The sequence below is a fragment of the Bombina bombina genome, chromosome 6, assembly GCF_027579735.1.
Source record: "Bombina bombina isolate aBomBom1 chromosome 6, aBomBom1.pri, whole genome shotgun sequence".
NCBI lineage: Eukaryota > Metazoa > Chordata > Amphibia > Anura > Bombinatoridae > Bombina > Bombina bombina.
Genome location: NC_069504.1, coordinates 742178971 through 742206527, shown reverse-complemented (window position 1 = coordinate 742206527; position 27557 = coordinate 742178971). Strand labels below are relative to the sequence as shown.

At 41.0% G+C, this 27557-nt stretch overlaps 1 protein-coding gene across 3 annotated transcripts in view; it reads left to right on the top strand.

The window, feature by feature from the left end:
• The window catches only part of ANK1 (ankyrin 1), a 789047-nt gene that overhangs the window by 601636 nt on the left and 159854 nt on the right, over positions 1-27557 (top strand). For all 3 annotated transcript variants that reach the window (XM_053717993.1, XM_053717995.1, XM_053717994.1), the window contains 4 exons: positions 6143-6268; positions 8289-8408; positions 8726-8810; positions 13673-13747. In XM_053717993.1, coding sequence (XP_053573968.1) covers positions 6143-6268; positions 8289-8408; positions 8726-8810; positions 13673-13747 — 406 coding nt within the window. The remainder of the gene's footprint in view (positions 1-6142; positions 6269-8288; positions 8409-8725; positions 8811-13672; positions 13748-27557) is intronic.

Below are 27557 nucleotides of genomic sequence, written 5' to 3'. Positions count from 1 at the left end.
TCCAAAATAAAAATATTAAAAGTGTTCTTTTTTTTTTTTTTTGGTCATAATGATTGGGACCCTGCTGACATCACGTGACATCACATGTACCGAAAAAGGGCTCCACACCTAACTCACAGACATAATGTTTTACTACTAGTGCTGTGCTAAGTCGGACCATACCAACGTCACGTGATGTAATGTAAAGCCACGCAAGTCATGTGTCGAACAGTTTTCAGCAGCGTGCTGCTGCTAGATTATTAATCATCTGTGCCCTGAGCCAGCCAATCCCACTGCATGCAAAAGGTCCTGGGGTTACCGACTAGTGGTTGAACCTTTTAAGGCAGGTCTGACACTCACTGGCTTCAGTATATGCAGTGGAAAGCTGAGCATGGTAGGCACGTGTCACACGTGTGGAGTGCATACTGTGCAGTGCGCTCTCCAGTCTGGAGCCAAGTAGAAGAGAGGAGAAGAATAGTGTCAGTGGGTCCTGGCTGGCTGTCATTATATTCCCTGATAAGGCAAGCGCTGCGACAACAACTTCACTTGAATGTGTCAGGAGGTAGCAGAACATGCAGAGAAAATGTACTGGCGCTCTAGCAGCTAGGGAATAGTCAATCATTGGGATATATTATCCCACTGATTGACTATTGTCTAGCTGCTTGAGCGTCCAGTACATTTTCTCTGCTTGTTCTTCCACCACTTTTGAGGGTCCTTGTATGGGCGACCCTCTCGTACTAGGCTTTAAGCACCAAACAATTCACAAACAGCACCTTCTTCCTATATTTCTTGTTGCCAGTGGAACAGAGGAGACTGCTATCCTCTCCAGTATCCAAATGTAAAAATCCACAGCACCAAAATTTTAATAAATCAATCTTAGAAATGTATTATTGTTGCAGGTACAAACATATGCAACGTTTCGGAAGCAATTCCCTTAATCATTCATGTTTGTACCTGCAACAATAATGCATTTCTAAGATTTATTAATAAAAATTTTGGTGCTGTTGATTTTTACATTTGGGTACTAGGCTTTTAGAGGATCCTTAGCGCCAACTCCCCTCCCTTTTTTATCCTGTGTATCCAGGAGGTGGGAGGAGGGGGGATACTTTTAGCCTATAATATAGTATCTATACCCATAATCATATTCCTAGGTTGTCTAGAAATATGATTACAAGAGAGGTATATATATATATGCCAACTCACATGGCCAAATACAGACAGATGGTTTACATTGACTCAATATCATCTATCTGTATTTGGCCATGTGAGTTTGCATCTGGCTATGATTACAGGTATACCTTGCTTTATTCTAGGCTTCTAGTGATATGAATGTCAGTGTACATCTGTCTGTATTTGTCCATGTGAGTTTGCAATGTGAGTGCAGGTCAGTCTGTGCCTAATTTCTGCCACATTCACACACGGTACTAACCCCAGCATGCAGGGATGTTGTTAATGCCAGGCAGCAGTAGTGCCATGCTTCCTTCCTCTCCCACAGTGAGTGGGTGACCTGCGTCTCTCGACTCTCAGGAACATCCCAGAGCAAATTGTTCCTCATGAGACAGATAGAGAGGATAAACATGTGTGTGTCTTATTGCTCCACGCTATTCCTAGCTTTTTCCCAGGGCAGCAGCTGCCAAAATTGGGATGAAGAGATGTGAGTGGGAACCGACGAGGAGTGGAGTGTTTGCAGGGACATAATGCTCTATCTTTTTTTAGAATAAATATTATTCTGCTTAGTTATATATTGATTGGTTCTATTACAATTACTTCGGCCATCTCTGTTTATGGGCCTTGTATATAATTATATAGAGGAATCATGTCACCTCTTAAGCGCTTTTTTCTAGAGAAAACAGACCCAGTTTGGCTAACTACACCTCATAGGTTAAATTCTTCATTCCCTTTATAAGCTTTGTGGCCCTTCTCTGAACTTTTTCTACGTCTGCAATGTCTTTTTTTTTTTAAATTGGTCCCCAGAACTGCACTCCATACTCAAAGTGAGGTCTTACCAGGGATTTATCTATATACATTGACAGAATTCTGCTTTCTTCCCTTGCATCAATACTTAGTATCTTATTGCCTTTGTAGCCCCCGCCCTGCATTGTGCACCCATCTTTAGCTTACTACTACAAAATCCCTTTTTAGTTTAGTCATTTATTTGCTGGACAATTATTCAGTGAATTAATATTATATATTAAAGTAGAAACTGCAGCATTGGCTTTTTATAATCAGGAGGTTGTGCAGTATAGGGGGTGTCTATACTATTATTTTTGTCTTCTGGCATATTTATAGATAGCAGGGTAATGTTGCATTGTTGAAGTCACATTAATTCCAGTTGTTTGGCATTTTGTGTGCAGAATTCAAGTCATTTTTTGGTGCCAGTTGCATATTATTTGTTATGCTCTATTTTTCTTACAGACGTACAGTAATCATGTGCTGAAACGCGTTAGTGTGTTACATCATTTATCAAATGCTAATATGCTCGTCTGCACTGAGCATCCAAAGTGCTTCTTGCGTATTTTGGTTGCACACTGATACATAAGTCATTTTTTGGTACACTCATGGGCATTACTAATTTTGTCTCCTTAGTGCATTAGTTCATTTTATGCTGTTTTTCACTGCATTACCGAGATGCTCTTTTTCTTCCTTTAATAAGTCTACTGGTTTAGCTTTTTTCCCACCTGCGAGTATTTACACTTATAAAGTCTGTGCTTGGCTTTCTTTTACTCCTTCACAACAGAACCGGGTATTTATCTTTAATGGAATGATTTATGCATAGCCTTCATTGTTTGTCCCTCTTCTTACAACGCTAGTGAGAGACAACATATGTTAAACATTACAAATGTCTATTTGTGCTGCAAGTTATTATTATTATAATATTTTTTTGTTAGTGCACTATATGAAGGGACCTTGGAGTCAGTTGCAAATATCCAACATGCCTTGTCTGAGGAGCTGTGAACATTTTATTTAATTGTAGCTGCTTTATATTGGATTTGATGCACTATGTGCTCCCCCCCCCCTTCTGCTTGGTTTTATCTTCTTGGACTCATTCAGCATCAAGACTTAGAAATGCAAAACCCACAGTTTCATCCAGATCTTTAGGCCCTGTATCCAATGGTTTGAGTGTTGCTGTTTGTTGAAAATCAACTTTTTTTTTTTCTTAGCTTGTGGTGGATTCACTTCTCTGTAAGATGAGTAGTGAGCTGCATATGCCGTTGCTTGTTCATTTTTCATCAAGACAAAGTTGTTGTTTAGCCAGTGTGTGCTTTTTTTTACTTAAAGGGACAGTCTACTCCAGAGTTTTTATTGTTTAAAAAGATAATCCCTTTTTTTTACCCATTTTTTTATAACCAAAACGGTTATATTAATACACTTTTTACCTCTGTAATTATCTTGTATTTAAACCTCTGCAGACTGCCCCTTTATTTCAGTTATTTGGACAGACTTGCATTTTAGCCAATCAGCGCTGACTCATAAATAACTCCATGGGAGTGAGCACAATATTATCTATATAACACACATGCACTAGCGCTGTCGAGCTGTGAAAAACTGTCAAAATGCACTGAGATAAAGCAGCCTTTAACGAAATTAGCATATGAGCTTACCTAGGCTTAGCTTTCAACAAAGACTACCAAGAGAACAAATAAACTGTAAGGTTGTTTAAAATTGCATGCCCTATCTGAATCATGAAAGTTTCATTTTAACTAGAGACTGTCCCTTTAAGGTGTTTTTTGAGTTCCATGCCACACAGTACATTTGTCACTTGATAACAAGCTAGTGAACAGTGAACTAGATTTACAGGATAAAATCCTGGATGCAGATTGACAGGCTTGTTGTCATTCCACATGGGCCTCAATCACAGCAGATGTATGTTGATGTAAGCTACAGTTTTCTAGTTGGTTGTTTCTATTTTGTATCATTTCAGCCTGATCAGTCAGTAAATGTGGCTCATATGCTTCTGAATTCCTGTAATTTGGATGTTCATGCGTCAGCTGATGCTAAATTTAGAAGGAAAGTTCTGAAGATTCTGTTGATCTTCAAAAAAAAAAATGTATTTTACGGCAAAATGTTCTTGCCTTGGTTTTTGTGTTGTGGTTATTCTGCCTGCACTTGTCTTTACTGCTTTTGTATACACATTTACAAAATAACATAGAACTGTAGAGAAAACAACGGTGAGTACGATTATTCCTTTTGAATGTAAAATATTCATAACTACCTTCGGGTTTAGTGCTGTAGGTCCAACGCAGTGTTGGGTTAGAGTGCAAGCAATAACTGTTTGTTTTTTTAAGCGCTTCATTGAAGTCTATGGGGATAAAAAAAGTTAACGCAGTCGCGATATCCGAAGTCCGAAAGTTAGCACACATCGGATTTCACTTACATGCAAACATTTTACTTTCTACTTTTATTACCCACCAGCATTAAATGTTTACTTTGAGTGCGCACAACTGAAAAACAAATTTATTGCACCATTTGTTGTAATCTGGTCCAAAGTGTTCCATGTTTCTTCTGTGTCTTCAAATCTTATTTTATGTGGAGCAATTATGTCAGATATCTGATAGTCAGTGCCGGATTGGCCCCCCCGGATACCGGGACTTTTGCTGGTGGGACACCGTCGCTGTAGGGTCACATGATTGGTCAGGGAGGTCACGGTGCGAGCCTTGTGCGCATGCGTAGCACATTTCTTCAAGGCAGATCCGCTCCTGACAAAGGTGCGGGGGCCTGTGGTGGCAGAAAAGTGGCCAAAGATTTTTCTAATGAGTGTGGGAGGCTGTTCCGGAGGAAAAATGGCCCTAGGCAAGGTAGAGAGGCTGGGGCCAGGGGTGGAGGCAGGGCCAGGGCGGTTGGGACCAGTCTTCAAACATTTTCAGGGCTGGTCTGGTTTCACAGTCCAGCCTTGCTTACAGTCCAACCATTCCTGTACAATACCTCCATCTACACCTAAATATGACACCACAAGAATGTGAATGAAAACAAGATGTATGCTCGCTGATAAATCAATTTCTTAATACTTGAAACATACTGTGTGTTCTCAGACCGTACAGCCTGGTCAGTTTATGACCAAGATAGATTTGAAGGATGGTTATCTTTCCCTCATTCAAGATCCTAAACAATTTCTCCACTTTGCAAGTAAAAAGTTTTATTACTTTCTTGTGGCTCATTCCTTCAAATTGGTCACTGCTCCAAAGATCAATGTTATTATATCTTTTAACTGAGAACCCCAGTGGACCATTTCTACATGAGCTTCATGTTTGCATTCAGACAAAATGATGGCTGTGGCATATATCAACTATTGAGGTGGTTGTACACCACAGCCTTGTATCATGTGGGCAGAAACAAGGGAAAACTGCAAGTTGTTGACGTTTTACTCAAGAAGCTGGAACCCTTCATCCATCATGAATGGATTTAACAAAAATGCTTTTCAGGTGCTATGTGATTGAATATGAAATGTCCTGGTCATCCTTGTTAACCTATTATTTCATGTCTTTGTAATTTAGAGTTTGATTCTAAGGGGCATATCTATCAAGCTCCGGATAGAGCTTGAGGTCCCAGTTAAAGACCGCTGCTACATAACCTGTCTGCCTGCTCTGAGCAGGTGGACAGATATCGCCGCAATTCAATCCGATCGAGTATGATCGGGTTGATTCACACACCCCTGCTGGCGGGCGATTGGCCGCGATTCTGCAGGGGGCGGCGTTGCACCAGCAGCTCTTGTGAGCTGATGGTGCAATGCTGAATACGGAGAGCGTATTGCTCACCATATTCAGCGAGGTCTGGCGGACCTGATCCGCACTGTCGGATCAGGTCCGCCAGACTTTGATAAATAGAGGCCTAATTCTTCACTTTCATCATCACCGATTCCAAGTGGAGTAATAAATAAATAAATGACTAATTACACATTTTATTATTTTTCAAATAATTAAACAAAACATTATGTATTGCCCAAGGGAAAAATGTTTAAGGAGCTCATAAAACCGTTTTAGGAATCCCTTATCACAACATACTGTGTTTGTACTGCCACAAGTACTATGTGTAATGACATTGCTCAATGGGATTATTTGAATATGCCATCACATTTTACCGGATACTATTTATTGTTATGGTGAAATATTATCACCCTTCATAATGTATTTGTACACTTATTGGCATGAACATGTTTCCTCTCTAGGTGATGGATGGAACACAGCTCTTTGTAGAGCTATCAGGGAATTTGGTTCCTCTGAAGAAAGCAACTCAGCAGAGAAGTTTTGTATTTCAGGCTTTCAAAGAAAATAGGCTGGCACTGCCCATTAAGGTAAGGTGATGCTGGTAGAGATTTAGTAAAACTTGTCAAGATGTCATGTAGAGCGGTGTTTCTCAACCGCGGCCCTCAAGTACCATCAAGAGGCCAGGTTTTCATTATAGCTGAACTAGAGCACAGGTGAAATAATCAGCTAGTCAGTAACCATGGTAATCCATCTGATGATTATTTCACCTCTGATCTAGTTCAGCTATAATGAAAACCTGGCCTGTTTGGGGGTACTTGAGGACCACGGTTGAGAAACACTGATGTAGAGGAAAGTTTAAAATTTATTATTTTTTCAAAAGTTACTTAGGGATCTCCAAATATTTTTAGCCTCTATAAGTTAAAGGAACATAAAACCAATTTTTTTTCTTCTTTCATACTTCAGATAGAACATACAATTGTAAACAACCTTCAAATTTACTTCTATTAATTTGCTTTGCTTTTTTTGGTATACTTTTTTAAAGGAGCAGCATTGCACTAATGGGAGCTAGATGAACGCATCTGGTGAACCAATGAGAAGAGATATAAATGTGCAGCCACTAATCAGCAGCTAGCTCCCAGTAGTGCATTGCTGCTCCTGAGCCTACCTAGTTATGCATTTTAAAAAAAACTGATAGCAAGAGAACAAAGCAAATTAGATGATAGAAGTAAATTGGAAAGTTGTTAAAACGTGCATGTTCTATCTAAATCATGAAAGAATACAATTTGGGTTTCATGTCCCTTTAAGTAGGTGACTTGCTGAAAAAAAAATCAGAATGGTGCAGCAGGTTAAACTGACATTATGCATTAATTTCAATGTCCATACCCAGAATCATTTGAGATTACCTTGAATTTAAAAAAAGACTTTTCACACCAATGTAACCCAAGTGAAAGCTCAGTGAGCAGATAGAAATATATAACTAAAGCATGAAGAAATGGCTGCACAGCAGAAGATTCAGATACAAAAATAAATAACTCCATTAAAGGGATATAAAGGTTAAAATTGTAATATGCGTGGGTAACAGAAGTGTTTTTGCTAATGGAAATATATTGCAAAAATGTTTACAGTCAACACTGAAATGCACCCATTCACAGTTAATTTTTGACATGGTATGTAACCCGAACAGTTTTGCCTCCTTAAAGGGACAGTAAAATAGTTTTTCCCTTAATGTGTATCCAATTACTTTTTTTTACCAGCTGCAGGGTATAAAATGTATGATAATTTGCTTTTTAAGGTTTATTTGTGTATATGAAATAGCTGGTTTTGGAGCCACAACCTAATAAAATGGGTTGAACTTGTAGGTATAATTAAATCGCATTACTTTATCACACTGTGTTCATATGCATGCTTCCTTATCTTATACTGTATTTGTCCATAAACCTAAGAACAATTCTTGGAAATACAATGGAAAATTAAGATTGTATTACCTTATCTCTTCTATACTCCACTGGGAGTGTAATTTATTTTGCTAGCTGTGCTTACACAGCGTATCTATAGCTTGGACCTAAGGCCAGAAACTTTCAGAATAGGTGGGACTACAACAGGCTAAATCGGCTATTTCAGATGCCAATATAAACGTAAAGGAAATATTTATAAATAATTTAATACACTCCAGCATGTGGATCATTGGGAACAAATTGAAGGGGAGAACAGTTTTGAGTAAACTGTTCCTTTAACAGCACTTAGTAATAGACTGTCTGATTAGTTTATAGTAATGGAATCCACCTTTGTGTTTTACACCACAGATATCTATCCTGGAAGAAACCTTAAAATGAATGGATTCAATGCCAGACTGAAATATACACAGTGGGATGATAATTTCTATAGTGTCCTGAGCAATCTGATTTATATAAATGCTATAGACAAGAAATTAGTTAATTAAACTGACAAATAGTGTAATTGTTCTTTTTTTTTTCTTTTTTCAAGCACTGTATGTGTGACATGCTCCAGATGACATTCCCCATTTATATTGCTCTATGTGTCTGGTATTTTTTTTACTGATGCTAGCATGTCTTGATAATTATGTAAGTGATGTTCTTATGACAATAGGTACGGGACAGCAGTCGGGAACCATGTGGGTCTCTGTCTTTCTTACGCAAATCCATGAAATATGAACCTTCTCAGCAAGTGCTCTGCCACCTAAACGTCACAATGCCGCAATACACCCAGGTAACACAACTGCCAAACCTAATGTTCTATGAAACGTGTGTTTTAGAAGACGTATGTCTGTTCTGTTCTTTTACATGAACGTATGCTCTATTATTTTAGATTGTATTCACTATAGTAATATGCACTTCTTACTCTTTTCTTATGTCATGTTGTAGTATTATTTACACAATAAGCATAATTTAAAAAAATACCTGTATTTATTTATTTCCCTTTTTTTTGCAAAGATTTTAAATATAACATTAAATTTGTCATATGTGCCATGGTATATTATAGTTTATTGATATTACATTATATTTTTATCTTGACTTTTATCATAGGGTCCTGGCAGCCTGGACAGGAGAAGGACGTTGACACCATTAGCTTTAAGGGAACGATATAGCTTGCTCAATGACAGCACAAGAGGTATGACAGAGATAGGAAGAATGAAAAGGAATGATGAGCTGAGGAAATATTAGTTGTTGGAGTATTTAAGGGCAGTACAATGTTTGGTTTTATACGTAACAGTATTTCTCTTGTTAAGTGTATCCAGTCCACGGATCATCCATTACTTATGGGATATTCTCCTTCCCAACAGGAAGTTGCAAGAGGATCACCCACAGCAGAGCTGCTATATAGCTCCTCCCCTAACTGCCATATCCAGTCATTCTCTTGAAACCCTCAACAAAGATGGAGGTCGTAAGAGGAGAGTGGTGTTTTATACTTAGTTTATTTCTTCAATCAAAAGTTTGTTATTTTTAAATGGTACCGGAGTGTGCTGTTTATCTCAGGCAGTATTTAGAAGAAGAATCTGCCTGCATTTTCTATGATCTTAGCAGAAGTAACTAAGATCCATGGCTGTTCTCACATATTCTGAGGAGTGAGGTAACTTCAGAGAGGGAATGGCGTGCAGGTTTTCCTGCAATAAGGTATGTGCAGTTAATATTTTTCTAGAGATGGAATTTGCTAGAAAATGCTGCTTATACCGGATTAATGTAAGTAAAGCCTTAAATGCAGTGATAGCTACTGGTATCAGGCTTATTAATAGAGATGCATACTCTTATAAAAATGTAATATAAAACGTTTGCTGGCATGTTAATCGTTTTTTATATATGTTTGGTGACAAAACTTATTGGGGCCTAGTTTTTTTCCACATGGCTGGTTTGATTTCTGCCTAGAGACAGTTTCCTGAAGCTTTCCACTGTTGCAATATGAGTGGGAAGGGCCTATTTTAGTGCTTTTCTGTGCAGCTAAAAATACTGACAGAGACATCCAGCTTCCCTTTGCATGATACAGGACATCTCTGAAGGGCTCAAAAGGCTTCAAAGTCGTGTTTGAGGAGGGTAACAATCACAGTAGACTGTGGCAGTTGTTGTGACTGTGTTTAAAAAACGTTTTTGTCATTTATTATTCTGTTTTTGTTATTAAGGGGTTAATCATCCATTTGCAAGTGGGTGCAATGCTCTGCTGACTTGTTACATACACTGTAAAAATTTTGTTTTTTAGCATACAGAGATAGTTCTGGCATTTCTGAGATCGCACGGGTGGAAAGTAAACGAGGAAAAGAGTTCTCTATCCCCACTCACAAGAGTCTCCTTCTTAGGGACTCTTATAGATTCTGTAGAGATGAAAATTTACCTGACGGAGTCCAGGTTATCAAAGCTTCTAAATGCTTGCCGTATTCTTCATTCCATTCCGCGTCCTTCGGTGGCTCAGTGTATGGAGGTCATCGGCTTAATGGTAGCGGCAATGGACATAGTGCCATTTGCGCGCCTACATCTCAGACCGCTGCAATTATGCATGCTAAGTCGGTGGAATGGGGATTACACAGATTTGTCCCCTCTGCTAAATCTGGATCAAGAGACCAGAGATTCTCTTCTCTGGTGGTTGTCTCGGGTCCACCTGTCCGAGGGTATAACCTTTCACAGGCCAGATTGGACAATTGTAACAACAGATGCCAGCCTTCTAGGTTGGGGTGCAGTTTGGAACTCCCTGAAGGCACAGGGATCGTGGACTCAGGAGGAGAAACTCCTTCCGATAAATATTCTGGAGTTAAGAGCAATATTCAATGCTCTTCTGGCTTGGCCTCAGTTAGCAACACTGAGGTTCATCAGATTTCAGTCGGACAATATCATGACTGTGGCTTACATCAACCATCAAGGGGGAACCAGGAGTTCCCTAGCGATGTTAGAAGTCTCAAAAATAATTCGCTGGGCAGAGACTCACTCTTGCCACCTGTCAGCAATCCATATCCCAGGCGTGGAGAACTGGGAGGCGGATTTTCTAAGTCGTCAGACTTTTCACCCGGGGGAGTGGGAACTCCATCCGGAGGTGTTTGCTCAATTGATTCATCGTTGGGGCAAACCAGAGTTGGATCTCATGGCGTCTCGCCAGAACGCCAAGCTTCCTTGTTACGGATCCAGGTCCAGGGACCCAGAAGCGACGCTGATAGATGCTCTAGCAGCGCCTTGGTTCTTCAACCTGGCTTATGTATTTCCACCGTTTCCTCTGCTCCCTCGACTGATTGCCAAAATCAAACAGGAGAGAGCATCGGTGATTCTAATAGCGCCTGCGTGGCCACGCAGGACCTGGTATGCAGACCTAGTGGACGTGTCATCCTTTCCACCATGGACTCTGCCTCTAAGACAGGACCTTCTAATACAAGGTCCTTTCAATCATCCAAATCTAATTTCTCTGAGACTGACTGCATGGAGATTGAACGCTTGATTCTATCAAAGCGTGGCTTCTCAGAGTCAGTCATTGATACCTTAATACAGGCACGAAAGCCTGTTACCAGGAAAATCTATCACAAGATATGGCGTACATATCTTTACTGGTGTGAATCCAAGAATTACTCATGGAGTAAGGTTAGGATTCCTAGGATATTGTCCTTTCTCCAAGAGGGTTTGGACAAAGGATTATCAGCTAGTTCCTTAAAGGGACAGATTTCTGCTATGTCTATTCTTTTGCACAAGCGTCTGGCAGAAGTTCCAGACGTCCAGGCATTTTGTCAGGCTTTGGTTAGAATTAAGCCTGTGTTTAAACCTGTTGCTCCCCCATGGAGCTTAAACTTGGTTCTTAAAGTTCTTCAAGGAGTTCCGTTTGAACCCCTTCATTCCATTGATATTAAGCTTTTATCTTGGAAAGTTCTGTTTTTGATGGCTATTTCCTCGGCTCGGAGAGTCTCTGAGCTATCTGCCTTACAATGTGATTCTCCTTATCTGAATTTTCATGCAGATAAGGTAGTTCTGCGTACCAAACCTGGGTTTTTACCTAAGGTGGTTTCTAACAAGAATATCAATCAAGAGATTGTTGTTCCATCATTGTGTCCTATTCCTTCTTCAAAGAAGGAACGTCTTTTACATAATCTGGACGTAGTCCGTGCCTTGAAGTTTTACTTACAAGCTACTAAAGATTTTCGTCAAACATCTTCCCTGTTTGTTGTTTATTCTGGACAGAGGAGAGGTCAAAAAGCTTCGGCAACCTCTCTTTCCTTTTGGCTTCGGGGTATTATACGCCTAGCCTATGAGACTGCTGGACAGCAGCCCCCTGAAAGAATTACAGCTCATTCTACTAGAGCTGTGGCTTCCACCTGGGCCTTTAAAAATGAGGCCTCTGTTGAACAGATTTGCAAGGCCGCGACTTGGTCTTCGCTTCACACTTTTTCAAAATTTTACAAATTTGATACTTTTGCTTCTTCGGAGGCTGTTTTTCAGAGAAAGGTTCTTCAGGCAGTGGTTCCTTCCGCTTAATCCCTGCCTTGTCCCTCCCATCATCCGTGTACTTTAGCTTTGGTATTGGTATCCCATAAGTAATGGATGATCCGTGGACTGGATACACTTAACAAGAGAAAACATAATTTATTCTTACCTGATAAATTTATTTCTCTTGTAGTGTATCCAGTCCACGGCCCGCCCTGTCATTTTAAGGCAGGTCTAAAATTTAATTAAACTACAGTCACCACTGCACCCTATGGTTTCTCCTTTCTCTGTTTGTTTCGGTCGAATGACTAGATATGGCAGTTAGGGGAGGAGCTATATAGCAGCTCTGCTGTGGGTGATCCTCTTGCAACTTCCTGTTGGGAAGGAGAATATCCCATAAGTAATGGATGATCCGTGGACTGGATACACTACAAGAGAAATAAATTTATCAGGTAAGCATAAATTATGTTTTTTGGTACAGAAATAGTAAGGTTCTTATGCCATTTTACAGATCACTAGTTAGGCCTCACCTTGCGTACTGTGTTTAGTTCTGGGAGCCATATCTCTAGAAGGATAAAAAACAAAACCGAATATGTTCGAAGGAGAGCTACTAAAATTATACATGGTCTAAAAAGACTTGATAACCTTTATATTTATGGCTTAGATGAGAGGAAGAAGAGGAACAATATGATCTAAAATAAGTAAATTAAGGGACTTAATTAAAAGGAATATGGAACCCAATTGATTTCTTCAATGATTCAGATAGAACATGCAATTTTAATCAACTTTCTAATTTACTCATATTATTGATTTATTCGTTCTCTTGGTATCTTTATTTGAAAAAGCAGGTATGTAAGCTTAGGGGTTCAGCACCTGGGTAGCGACTGCTGATTGGTGGCTAAATGTAGGAAAATAGGAGTAAATTAGAACGTTGCTTAAACTTGCATACTCTATCTGAATCATGAAATAAAAAAATTGGGTTTCATATGCCTTTAATAAAGCTGAGGCGGTAAATATTTTCACAAAAAGATCAGCACCAGATCAAGGGGTCACAATCTCATGTTGAAGGGTAGAAGGTTTAGTTGTAATTCTTCTCAGAGAGGGTGACTGATACATTACAGGTGGTAAAGACAAACAATGTGGGGGACATCATATCTATTTTGATATTTATGCACAACAGCTAACTAGGTAATAGGGGACAACTGTCACAGCTCTGTTGTTAGAGGGCAGCATTACTTCTCAAGTCTGATTTGTTTTACTGAGCATCAAGAAATCATTTTAAATAATTATACATTTTGAAATGCTTGTAATGAAGCAAAATTTAGTTTAATGCCCCTTTAAGTAACCTGCATAAAAGAATGACGTATTGTAAAATGAGTAAAAACAAAAGAGTCCAAATACTAATTTCTTAATAACAGAAAACCAACTGGGCCTGAATATTGCTTCATTTTTTGTGTTTTTAAGACAGAAGTTTCACATATCTTGTCTTTTTCCAATATTTCTTATTCTTCTGTCTCTGTTTCATTGTCTATTTTTCCCCCTCTCTTATTATTTACCTTTTTTTCACTTTTACTGTATTTGTTACAGGCTCTCTCAGTGGCACAGACCGTATTGATATGAAGATGGCAGTTATATCAGAGCACTTAGGTTTAAGTTGGGCAGGTAAGCTGACACACTAACATATAGAAAAATAAGTAATCTGCCAGGATGAACAACAGTTCAGTGGCTTGTTCTTTGGCCTGGTTGCCACCTGGGAGTAGCTTATTGTAACCCAATTGTGCTTTTTACAGAGGAGAACTTTCCTGAGATATATCAGTCTGATTCCTTTTAACAAGGTCAGTCCAGCCCTGAAATACCAGAAAATTCTCCTCTGAACAACCGAAATGGCAACCCCAGATGATTGTTTCGGCCTCTTTTGGGCCTCATCAGTGAGGTGCAGCCATATTCCTCTAAGCACATTGGGCAAGGAGTTCACGTCTGGTTTCCCCATCACCTTCAGGGAGACTCTTCCCAGGGTCATAATACAAACAGAAAGAGAAGCTGACACTCTTGACATTTTGTTTGCTTGCAAGTACAATATACAGAGCATGGTGGTGATTATTGGCTAACTGATTAACTCTTCTCTGTGGGATATTTTATTTCTTCTTCTTCAATGTTTAATTGCTATCCACAGATAATCCTTCATTCTGAACTTTGCCTTTTTTAAATTGGTCCAGAACTCTGAGCTAAAACATTATTTTTCTTTCAAATGAATCCTACTCTCTGTACACACCTTCATTCTAATTAGCTATAAGTAACATCTTATATTAATCTTCTGATTGATCATCAACCATGTTTTTTTATTAGATATACACTCATATGGCACATAAAGGCATTGGTCTGAATGTTTCTATCGCATAATTTGAGAAATGAACTTCTTTACAGAAAGTGTAATTGATTCATGGAATAAACTTCCACAAGAGGTAGTAATGGCAAACTCTGTGGGGGACTTTAAGAATGCCTGGGATAAGCATAAGGCTATCCCACCAACTAGATAAGTTTATAATTTTAGGAAATATTGGGCAGACTTAATAGGCCTATGGCTCTTATCTGCCGTCAAAATCAATGTTTCTATATAATTCAGTGGAGCCCGGACTTGATTGTTTAGCCCTCAGATAGAACAATAGATACATGCAAGATCATTAGTTAAAGTAGACTAGATTCACTAACAGCCTCTCCAGTCTTGCCACTGTTTGACTCCTGTGTTATTCTTTATATCCACAAATGGAGAGAGGGATGAACTTAAGTAAATCTGATGCATACAATATATAGAGATAGAAGAGGTTGGATAAGCTGTAAGTAAATTTAGCTCAGTGACATGTCCTCACAGTACGGAGTATGTGGCAAACCATTAACAAGTAAGACAAAGATTTGTTAATTAACTTTCACTTTTTTGTTCTTCTCCATGATTTTACCAGATTAAATTGTTCACCTCAAGATATTTCTTATTCATTAGTGTATATTGCTTTTAAAAGGCCTTTCTCCTGTTAAGTGTAGTCAGTCCACGGGTCATCCATTACTTATGGGATTATAACTCCTCCCTAACAGGAAGTGCAAGAGGATCACCCAAGCAGAGCTGCTATATAGCTCCTCCCCTCTACGTCATATCCAGTCATTCTCTTGCACCTAACTAAAGATAGGACGTGTGAGAGGACTGTGGTGTGTTAAACTTAGTTTTTATTTCTTCAATCAAAAGTTTGTTATTTTAAACGGCACCGGAGTGTGTTGTTTGTTCTCAGGCAGCATTAGAAGAAGAATCTGCCTGAGTTTTGTCTATGATCTTAGCGGTCGTAACTAAGATCCACTTGCTGTTCTCGGCCATTCTGAGGAGTGAGGTAACTTCAGAACAGGGGATAGCATGCAGGGCCCACCTGCAAGGAGGTATGTGCAGTAAATTATTTTCTAAGGAATGGAATTGACTGAGAAAATACTGCTAATACCGATGTAATGTAAGTGCAGCCTTAAATGCAGTAGTAGCGACTGGTATCAGGCTGATATGTATGTATGTATACTCTGAGGTATTTCTGGGGAATGGAATTTCACTAAGAAAATACTGTCAATATTAAAATAATATTTGAGCCTGCACTGCAGTGAAAGCGACTAGCAGCAGGCTTATTAATAACACTTCATAATTTTCAATTTTTAAAACGTTTACTGGCATGTTAATCGTTTTTTCTGAGGTACTTGGTGATAAAACTTTATGGGCATGATTTTTACCACATGGCTGTCGTTTTTTTCTGAATAAAAACAGTTTACTGAGCTTCCCCACTGTTGTAATATGAGTGGGAGGGGCCTATTTTAGCGCTTTATTGCGCAGTAAAAATTTAGTCACAGTCTTCCTATTTCTTCCTCCATGATCCAGGACGTCTCTACAGAGCCCAGGGGTCTCCAAAACTAGTTTTGAGGGAGGTAATTAGTCACAGCAGACCTGTGACAGTGTGTTTGACTGTGATAAAAACGTTTATTATTTCAACTGTTATCCGTTTTGGGTATTAAGGGGTTAATCATCCTTTTGCTGGTGGGTGCAATCCTCTGCTAACTTTATACATTTTCTGTTAAAATTTGGTTGTTTTAACATATTTGGTTCATTGTTAATTGAACTGTGTCACATTTTTATGTTTCTTAAAGGCGCAGTAGCGTTTTTTATATAGCTTGTAAATTTATTTAAAAGTTTTTTCCAAGCTTGCTAGTGTTATTGCTAGTCTGTTTAAACATGTCTGACACAGATGAATCTGTTTGTTCACTATGTTTAAAGGCCAATGTGGAGCCCAATAGAAATTTGTGCACTCAATGTATAGATATTACTTTGAATAAAAGTCAAACTTTATATGTTAAAAAAATATCACCAGACAACGAGGGGGAAGTTATGCCGACTAACTCTCCTCACGTGTCAGTACCTTCGCCTCCCGCTCAGGAGGTGCGTGATATTGTGGCGCCAAGTACATCAGGGCGGCCCATACAAATCACTTTGCAAGACATGGCTAATGTTATGACTGAAGTACTATCTAAATTGCCAGAATTAAGAGGTAAACGCGATCACTCTGGGGTAAGAACAGAGTGCGCTGATAATAGTAGACGAGGAATATATACAAAATAGCACAGGAATTTCAGCGCTTAAAATCTAAAAAGGATACCTATGCCACTCTCCACTATCTCCCCAAGATAGAAATGGAACAAACAATATGGCGAATGAGAGGGCGCTAAAAAGCTGGGTATACTTAACACACCTAATTGGTTAAGATTATATCAAAAGTAAGAATACATCAAAGACGGTAAATTTTATCAATCATTTACTAGTGGGAATAATCCCTATTTGGTGCAATACATAAATTCATAAAACAATGTATGAAAACAATTTCAGACACATAAAATATTGACACGATATCTTTAACTTATACTTTTGGAATACCACCCTGATAAAAAATATATATTGTAATAAGCGCTTAAAAATAAAATTGATTAAATGCTTAAATCCTTAAAATCAATTTAATTTATTCCAGAATGTAATGGACAGTCTCTGTGGTCCTTATTAAATCTTCAACAGATGAAATCCCTTTTGGTTGTATGGTATATTACATACGAGACTTGTCTCCGTGATTAAAATCAATATACTGGGTAAAAACGACAAATTGTTTGTTATTTAGGATACTTTGTATCTTTGCTTAGTTATATATGTAGCTTTAACTCACAGATAGTTGCAGCGGCTGTACTACGCGTTTCACCCGTGTATGTGGGCTTTATCAAGCCTTGATAAAGCCCACATACACGGGTGAAACGCGTAGAAGTAAGAAGTTGCCTGTTACCAGAACCAAACCCACTAGGTACCTAGTATTTGCCCGCGCGTATTAACGCTAAGAGCGGGTGCCCATTCCACCTCCAGGATTGCACTTACGAAGATCCAGATTGTCTTTCACAAGCAGGGAGCTGTGAGCATTGGAAACCAAAGACAACAGTCCGTCAGGTACTCACACGCAGGGAGCGGCGTACCTTAGCCGGTCACCTCCCCACGGAGGGAGTGGAGAATCCTGTGCCAGAGATTAGGAGCTGCAGCACACAAAGCGGCCCACACGCAAGGAGCGTGTTGTGATAAAGGACCACAGCTTCTTAGAGATATTACAGCGACATTTGGATACAGCCGCTGCAACTATCTGTGAGTTAAAGCTACATATATAACTAAGCAAAGATACAAAGTATCCTAAATAACAAACAATTTGTCGTTTTTACCCAGTATATTGATTTTAATCACGGAGACAAGTTTCGTATGTAATATACCATACAACCAAAAGGGATTTCATCTGTTGAAGATTTAATAAGGACCACAGAGACTGTCCATTACATTCTGGAATAAATTAAATTGATTTTAAGGATTTAAGCATTTAATCAATTTTATTTTTAAGCGCTTATTACAATATATATTTTTTATCAGGGTGGTATTCCAAAAGTATAAGTTAAAGATATCGTGTCAATATTTTATGTGTCTGAAATTGTTTTCATACATTGTTTTATGAATTTATGTATTGCACCAAATAGGGATTATTCCCACTAGTAAATGATTGATAAAATTTACCGTCTTTGATGTATTCTTACTTTTGATATAATCTTAACCAATTAGGTGTGTTAAGTATACCCAGCTTTTTAGCACCCTCTCATTCGCCATATTGTCTGATAATAGTAGAACCATGTCTGATACTGCGTCACAATTTGCAGAACATGAGGACGGAGAGCTTCATTCTGTGGGTGACGGATCTGATCCAAGTAAACTGGATTCAGAGATTTCAAATTTTAAATTTAAGCTTGAGAACCTCCGTGTATTACTAGGGGAGGTATTAGCGGCTCTGAATGATTGTAACACGGTTGCAATTCCAGAGAAAGTATGTAGGCTGGATAAATATTTTGCGGTACCGGCGTGTACTGACGTTTTTCCTATACCTAAAAGGCTTACAGAAATTGTTAACAAGGAGTGGGATAGACCCGGTGTGCCCTTTTCACCCCCTCCTATATTTAGAAAAATGTTTCCAATAGACGCCACCACACGGGACCTATGGCAGACGGTCCCTAAGGTGGAGGGAGCAGTTTCTACTCTGGCTAAGCGCACCACTATCCCGGTGGAGGATAGCTGTGCTTTTTCAGATCCAATGGATAAAACGTTAGAGGGTTACCTTAAGAAAATGTTTGTTCAGCAAGGTTTTATATTACAACCCCTTGCATGCATCGCGCCTGTCACTGCTGCAGCGGCATTCTGGTTTGAGTCTCTGGAAGAGACCCTTAGCACAGCTCCATTGGATGAGATTATGAACAAGCTTAAGCTAGCTAATTCATTTATTTCTGATGCCGTAGTACACTTAACCAAACTTACGGCTAAGAACTCCGGATTCGCCATTCAAGCGCGCAGAGCGCTGTGGCTTAAATCCTGGTCAGCTGATGTGACTTCTAAATCTAAATTGCTTAATATTCCTTTCAAAGGGCAGACATTATTCGGGCCCGGCTTGAAAGAAATTATCGCTGTCATTACTGGAGGTAAGGGCCATGCCCTGCCTCAAGACAGGGCCAAACCAAAGGCTAAACAGTCTAATATTCGTGCCTTTCGTAACTTCAAGGCAGGAGCAGCATCAACTTCCTCCGCTCCAAGACAGGAAGGAACTGTTGCTCGCTACAGACAGGGCTGGAAACCTAACCAGTCCTGGAACAAGGGCAAGCAGGCCAGAAAACCTGCTGCTGCCACTAAGACAGCATGAAGTGAGGGCCCCCGATCCAGAAACGGATCTAGTGGGGGGCAGACTTTCTCTCTTCGCCCAGGCTTGGGCAAGAGATGTCCAGGATCCCTGGGCGTTGGAGATCATATCTCAGGGATATCTTCTGGACTTCAAAGCTTCTCCTCCACAAGGGAGATTTCATCTTTCAAGGTTATCAGCAAACCAGATAAAGAAAGAGGCGTTTCTACGCTGTGTACAAGACCTCTTACTAATGGGAGTGATCCACCCAGTTCCGCGGTCGGAACACGGGCAAGGATTCTATTCAAATCTGTTTGTGGTTCCCAAAAAAGAGGGAACCTTCAGACCAATCTTGGACTTAAAGATCCTAAACAAATTCCTAAGAGTTCCATCGTTCAAAATGGAAACTATTCGAACCATCTTACCCATGATCCAAGAGGGTCAGTACATGACCACAGTGGATTTAAAGGATGCCTACCTTCACATACCGATTCACAAGGATCATTACCGGTATCTAAGATTTGCCTTCCTAAACAGGCATTACCAGTTTGTAGCTCTTCCCTTCGGGTTAGCTACGGCTCCAAGAATCTTTACAAAGGTTCTGGGCTCTCTTCTGGCGGTACTAATACCGCGAGGCATAGCGGTAGCTCTGTACCTAGACGACATTCTGATACAAGCGACAAGTTTCCAAACTGCCAAGTCTCATACAGAGTTAGTTCTGGCATTTCTAAGGTCGCATGGGTGGAAGGTGAACGTAGAAAAGAGTTCTCTATTGCCACTCACAAGAGTTCCCTTTCTAGGGACTCTTATAGATTCTGTAGAAATGAAAATTTACCTGACGGAGGACAGGTTATCAAAACTTCTAAATGCTTGCCGTGTCCTCCATTCCATTCAACACCCGTCAGTGGCTCAGTGCATGGAGGTAATCGGCTTAATGGTAGCGGCAATGGACATAGTACCATTTGCGCGCCTGCATCTCAGACCGCTGCAATTGTGCATGCTAAGTCAGTGGAATGGGGATTACTCAGATTTGTCCCCTCTGCTAAATCTGGATCAAGAGACCAGAGATTCTCTTCTATGGTGGCTTCTCGGCCACATCTGTCCAAGGGGATGCCCTTCCGCAGGCCAGATTGGACGTTTGTAACAACAGACGCCAGCCTTCTAGGTTGGGGCGCAGTCTGGAATTCCCTGAAGGCTCAGGGATCATGGACTCAGGAGGAGAGACTCCTTCCAATAAACATTCTGGAATTAAGAGCAATTTTCAATGCTCTTCTGGCTTGGCCTCAGTTAGCAACTCTGAGGTTCATCAGGTTTCAGTCGGACAACATCACGACTGTGGCTTACATCAACCATCAAGGAGGAACAAGGAGTTCCCTAGCGATGATGGAAGTCTCAAAGATAATTCGCTGGGCAGAGTCTCACTCTTGCCACCTGTCAGCGATCCACATCCCAGGCGTGGAGAACTGGGAGGCGGATTTTCTAAGTCGCCAGACCCTTCATCCGGAGGTGTTTGCCCAACTGCTTCATCATTGGGGCAAACCAGATCTGGATCTCATGGCGTCTCGCCAGAACGCCAAGCTTCCTTGTTACGGATCCAGGTCCAGGGACCCGGGAGCGGTTCTGATAGATGCTCTGACAGCACCTTGGGTCTTCAACATGGCTTATGTGTTTCCACCTTTCCCGATGCTTCCTCGATTGATTGCCAGGATCAAACAAGAGAGAGCATCGGTGATTCTAATAGCGCCTGCGTGGCCACGCAGGACCTGGTATGCAGATCTAGTGGACATGTCGTCCTGTCCACCATGGTCTCTGCCTCTGAGACAGGACCTTCTGATTCAGGGTCCTTTCAAACATCCAAATCTAATTTCTCTGAGGCTGACTGCATGGAGATTGAACGCTTGATTCTATCAAAGCGTGGATTCTCTGAGTCAGTGATTGATACCTTAATACAGGCTAGGAAACCTGTTACCAGGAAAATTTACCATAAAATATGGCGTAAATACTTATATTGGTGCGAATCCAAGAGTTACTCATGGAGTAAGGTTAGGATTCCTAGGATATTGTCTTTTCTACAAGGTTTAGAAAAGGGTTTATCTGCTAGTTCGTTAAAGGGACAGATTTCAGCTCTTTCTATCCTTTTACACAAACGTCTGGCAGAAGTTCCAGACGTTCAGGCTTTTTGTCAGGCTTTGGCTAGGATTAAGCCTGTGTTTAAGACTGTTGCTCCGCCGTGGAGCTTAAACTTAGTTCTTAACGTTCTGCAAGGTGTTCCGTTTGAACCCCTTCATTCCATCGATATCAAGCTGTTATCTTGGAAAGTTCTGTTTTTAATGGCTATTTCCTCGGCTCGAAGAGTCTCTGAGTTATCGGCCTTACATTGTGATTCTCCTTATCTGATTTTTCATTCAGATAAGGTAGTTCTGCGTACTAAACCTGGGTTCTTACCTAAGGTAGTCACTAACAAGAATATCAATCAAGAGATTGTTGTTCCATCATTGTGCCCTAACCCTTCTTCAAAGAAGGAACGACTTTTGCACAATCTGGACGTCGTCCGTGCCCTGAAATTTTATGTGCAGGCATCTAAAGATTTCTCCAACATAGGTGTGTCCGGTCCACGGCGTCATCCTTACTTGTGGGATATTCTCTTCCCCAACAGGAAATGGCAAAGAGCCCAGCAAAGCTGGTCACATGATCCCTCCTAGGCTCCGCCTACCCCTGTCATTCTCTTTGCCGTTGTACAGGCAACATCTCCACGGAGATGGCTTAGAGTTTTTTAGTGTTTAACTGTAGTTTTTCATTATTCAATCAAGAGTTTGTTATTTTCAAATAGTGCTGGTACGTACTATTTACTCAGAAACAGAAAAGAGATGAAGAATTCTGTTTGTATGAGGAAAATGATTTTAGCAACCGTAACTAAAATCCATGGCTGTTCCACACAGGACTGTTGAGAGCAATTAACTTCAGTTGGGGGAACAGTTTGCAGTCCTTTGCTGCTTGAGGTATGACACATTCTAACAAGACGATGTAATGCTGGAAGCTGTCATTTTCCCTATGGGATCCGGTAAGCCATGTTTATTATGATTGTAAATAAGGGCTTCACAAGGGCTTATTTAGACTGTAGACCTTTTTTTTGGGCTAAATCGATTGATATTAACACTTATTTAGCCTTGAGGAATCATTTATTCTGGGTATTTTGATATAATAATATCGGCAGGCACTGTTTTAGACACCTTATTCTTTAGGGGCTTTCCCAAAGCATAGGCAGAGTCTCATTTTCGCGCCGGTGTTGCGCACTTGTTTTTGAGAGGCATGGCATGCAGTCGCATGTGAGAGGAGCTCTGATACTTATAAAAGACTTCTGAAGGCGTCATTTGGTATCGTATTCCCCTTTGGGTTTGGTTGGGTCTCAGCAAAGCAGATACCAGGGACTGTAAAGGGGTTAAAGCTTAAAACGGCTCCGGTTCCGTTATTTTAAGGGTTAAAGCTTCCAAAATTGGTGTGCAATATTTTCAAGGCTTTAAGACACTGTGGTGAAAGTTTGGTGAATTTTGAACAATTCCTTCATGTTTTTTCGCAATTGCAGTAATAAAGTGTGTTCAGTTTAAAATTTAAAGTGACAGTAACGGTTTTATTTCAAAACGTTTCTTATCAAGTTTATGCCTGTTTAACATGTCTGAACTACCAGATAGACTGTGTTCTGAATGTGGGGAAGCCAGAATTCCTATTCATTTAAATAAATGTGATTTATGTGATAATGACAATGATGCCCAAGATGATTCCTCAAGTGAGGGGAGTAAGCATGGTACTGCATCATTCCCTCCTTCATCTACACGAGTCTTGCCCACTCAGGAGGCCCCTAGTACATCTAGCGCGCCAATACTCCTTACTATGCAACAATTAACGGCTGTAATGGATAATTCTGTCAAAAACATTTTAGCCAAAATGAACCCTTGTCAGCGTAAGCGTGGATGCTCTGTTTTAGTTACTGAAGAGCATGACGACGCTGATATTAATATCTCTGAAGGGCCCCTAACCCAATCTGAGGGGGCCAGGGAGGTTTTGTCTGAGGGAGAAATTACTGATTTAGGGAACATTTCTCAGCAGGCTGAATCTGATGTGATTACTTTTAAATTTAAATTGGAACATCTCCGCATTTTGCTTAAGGAGGTATTATCCACTCTGGATGATTGTGAAAATTTGGTCATCCCAGAGAAACTATGTAAAATGGACAAGTTCCTAGAGGTGCCGGGGCTCCCAGAAGCTTTTCCTATACCCAAGCGGGTGGCGGACATTGTTAATAAAGAATGGGAAAGGCCCGGTATTCCTTTCGTCCCTCCCCCCATATTTAAAAAATTGTTTCCTATGGTCGACCCCAGAAAGGACTTATGGCAGTCAGTCCCCAAGGTCGAGGGAGCGGTTTCTACTTTAAACAAACGCACCACTATTCCCATAGAGGATAGTTGTGCTTTCAAAGATCCTATGGATAAAAAATTAGAAGGTTTGCTTAAAAAGATGTTTGTTCAGCAGGGTTACCTTCTACAACCCATTTCATGCATTGTCCCTGTCACTACAGCCGCATATTTCTGGTTTGATGAACTGATTAAGGTGCTCGATAGTGACTCTCCTCCTTATGAGGAGATTATGGACAGAGTCAATGCTCTCAAATTGGCTAATTCTTTCACTCTAGACGCCTCTTTGCAATTGGCTAAGTTAGCGGCTAAGAATTCTGGGTTTGCTATTGTGGCGCGCAGAGCGCTTTGGTTGAAATCTTGGTCGGCTGATGCGTCTTCCAAGAACAAGCTACTAAACATTCCTTTCAAGGGGAAAACGCTGTTTGGTCCTGACTTGAAAGAGATTATCTCTGATATCACTGGGGGTAAGGGCCATGCCCTTCCTCAGGATCGGCCTTTCAAGGCAAAAAATAGACCTAATTTTCGTCCCTTTCGTAAAAACGGACCAGCCCAAGGTGCTACGTCCTCTAAGCAAGAGGGTAATACTTCTCAGGCCAAGCCAGCTTGGAGACCAATGCAAGGCTGGAACAAGGGAAAGCAGGCCAAGAAACCTGCCACTGCTACCAAGACAGCATGAAATATCGGCCCCCGATCCGGGACCGGATCTGGTGGGGGGCAGACTCTCTCTCTTCGCTCAGGCTTGGGCAAGAGATGTTCTGGATCCTTGGGCGCTAGAAATAGTCTCCCAGGGTTATCTTCTGGAATTCAAGGGACTTCCCCCAAGGGGGAGGTTCCACAGGTCTCAGTTGTCTTCAGACCACATAAAAAGACAGGCGTTCTTACATTGTGTAGAAGACCTGTTAAAAATGGGAGTGATTCATTCTGTTCCATTGAGAGAACAAGGGATGGGGTTCTACTCCAATCTGTTCATAGTTCCCAAAAAAGAGGGAACGTTCAGACCAATCCTAGATCTCAAGATCTTAAACAAATTTCTCAAGGTCCCATCGTTCAAGATGGAAACCATTCGAACTATCCTTCCTTCCATCCAGGAAGGTCAATTCATGACCACGGTGGATTTAAAGGATGCGTATCTACATATTCCTATCCACAAGGAACATCATCGGTTCCTAAGGTTTGCATTCCTGGACAAACATTACCAGTTCGTGGCGCTTCCTTTCGGATTAGCCACTGCTCCAAGGATTTTCACAAAGGTACTAGGGTCCCTTCTAGCGGTGCTAAGACCAAGGGGCATTGCAGTAGTACCTTACCTGGACGACATTCTGATTCAAGCGTCGTCCCTCCCTCGAGCAAAGGCTCACACGGACATCGTCCTGGCCTTTCTCAGATCGCACGGCTGGAAAGTGAACGTGGAAAAGAGTTCTCTATCCCCGTCAACAAGGGTTCCCTTCTTGGGAACAATTATAGACTCCTCAGAAATGAGGATTTTTCTAACAGAGGCCAGAAAGACAAAACTTCTGGACTCTTGTCGAATACTTCATTCCGTTCCTCTTCCTTCCGTAGCTCAGTGCATGGAAGTGATCGGGTTGATGGTAGCGGCAATGGACATAGTTCCTTTTGCGCGCATTCATCTAAGACCATTACAACTGTGCATGCTCAGGCAGTGGAATGGGGACTATACAGACTTGTCTCCAAAGATACAAGTAAATCAGAGGACCAGAGACTCACTCCGTTGGTGGCTGTCCCTGGACAACCTGTCACGAGGGATGACATTCCGCAGACCAGAGTGGGTCATTGTCACGACCGACGCCAGTCTGATGGGCTGGGGCGCGGTCTGGGGATCCCTGAAAGCTCAGGGTCTTTGGTCTCGGGAAGAATCTCTTCTACCGATAAATATTCTGGAACTGAGAGCGATATTCAATGCTCTCAAGGCTTGGCCTCAGCTAGCGAGGACCAAGTTCATACGGTTTCAATCAGACAACATGACGACTGTTGCGTACATCAACCATCAGGGGGGAACAAGGAGTTCCCTAGCGATGGAAGAAGTGACCAAGATTATTCTATGGGCGGAGTCTCACTCCTGCCACCTGTCTGCTATCCACATCCCGGGAGTGGAAAATTGGGAAGCGGATTTTCTGAGTCGTCAGACATTGCATCCGGGGGAGTGGGAACTCCATCCGGAAATCTTTGCCCAAGTCACTCAACTATGGGGCATTCCAGACATGGATCTGATGGCCTCTCGTCAGAACTTCAAAGTTCCTTGCTACGGGTCCAGATCCAGGGATCCCAAGGCGGCTCTAGTGGATGCACTAGTAGCACCTTGGACCTTCAAACTAGCTTATGTGTTCCCGCCGTTTCCTCTCATCCCCAGGCTGGTAGCCAGGATCAATCAGGAGAGGGCGTCGGTGATCTTGATAGCTCCTGCGTGGCCACGCAGGACTTGGTATGCAGATCTGGTGAATATGTCATCGGCTCCACCTTGGAAGCTACCTTTGAGACGAGACCTTCTTGTTCAGGGTCCGTTCGAACATCCGAATCTGGTTTCACTCCAGCTGACTGCTTGGAGATTGAACGCTTGATTTTATCGAAGCGAGGTTTCTCAGATTCTGTTATCGATACTCTTGTTCAGGCCAGAAAGCCTGTAACTAGAAAGATTTACCACAAAATTTGGAAAAAATATATCTGTTGGTGTGAATCTAAAGGATTCCCTTGGGACAAGGTTAAGATTCCTAGGATTCTATCCTTCCTTCAAGAAGGATTGGAAAAAGGATTATCGGCAAGTTCCCTGAAGGGACAGATTTCTGCCTTGTCGGTGTTACTTCACAAAAAACTGGCAGCTGTGCCAGATGTTCAAGCCTTTGTTCAGGCTCTGGTTAGAATCAAGCCTGTTTACAAACCTTTGACTCCTCCTTGGAGTCTCAATTTAGTTCTTTCAGTTCTTCAGGGGGTTCCGTTTGAACCCTTACATTCCGTTGATATTAAGTTATTATCTTGGAAAGTTTTGTTTTTAGTTGCAATTTCTTCTGCTAGAAGAGTTTCAGAATTATCTGCTCTGCAGTGTTCTCCTCCTTATCTGGTGTTCCATGCAGATAAGGTGGTTTTACGTACTAAACCTGGTTTTCTTCCAAAAGTTGTTTCTAACAAAAACATTAACCAGGAGATTATCGTACCTTCTCTGTGTCCGAAACCAGTTTCAAAGAAGGAACGCTTGTTGCACAATTTGGATGTTGTTCGCGCTCTAAAATTCTATTTAGATGCTACAAAGGATTTTAGACAAACATCTTCCTTGTTTGTTGTTTATTCAGGTAAAAGGAGAGGTCAAAAAGCAACTTCTACCTCTCTCTCTTTTTGGATTAAAAGCATCATCAGATTGGCTTACGAGACTGCCGGACGGCAGCCTCCCGAAAGAATCACAGCTCATTCCACTAGGGCTGTGGCTTCCACATGGGCCTTCAAGAACGAGGCTTCTGTTGATCAGATATGTAGGGCAGCGACTTGGTCTTCACTGCACACTTTTACCAAATTTTACAAGTTTGATACTTTTGCTTCTTCTGAGGCTATTTTTGGGAGAAAGGTTTTGCAAGCCGTGGTGCCTTCCATTTAGGTGACCTGATTTGCTCCCTCCCTTCATCCGTGTCCTAAAGCTTTGGTATTGGTTCCCACAAGTAAGGATGACGCCGTGGACCGGACACACCTATGTTGGAGAAAACAGAATTTATGTTTACCTGATAAATTTCTTTCTCCAACGGTGTGTCCGGTCCACGGCCCGCCCTGGTTTTTTAATCAGGTCTGATAATTTATTTTCTTTAACTA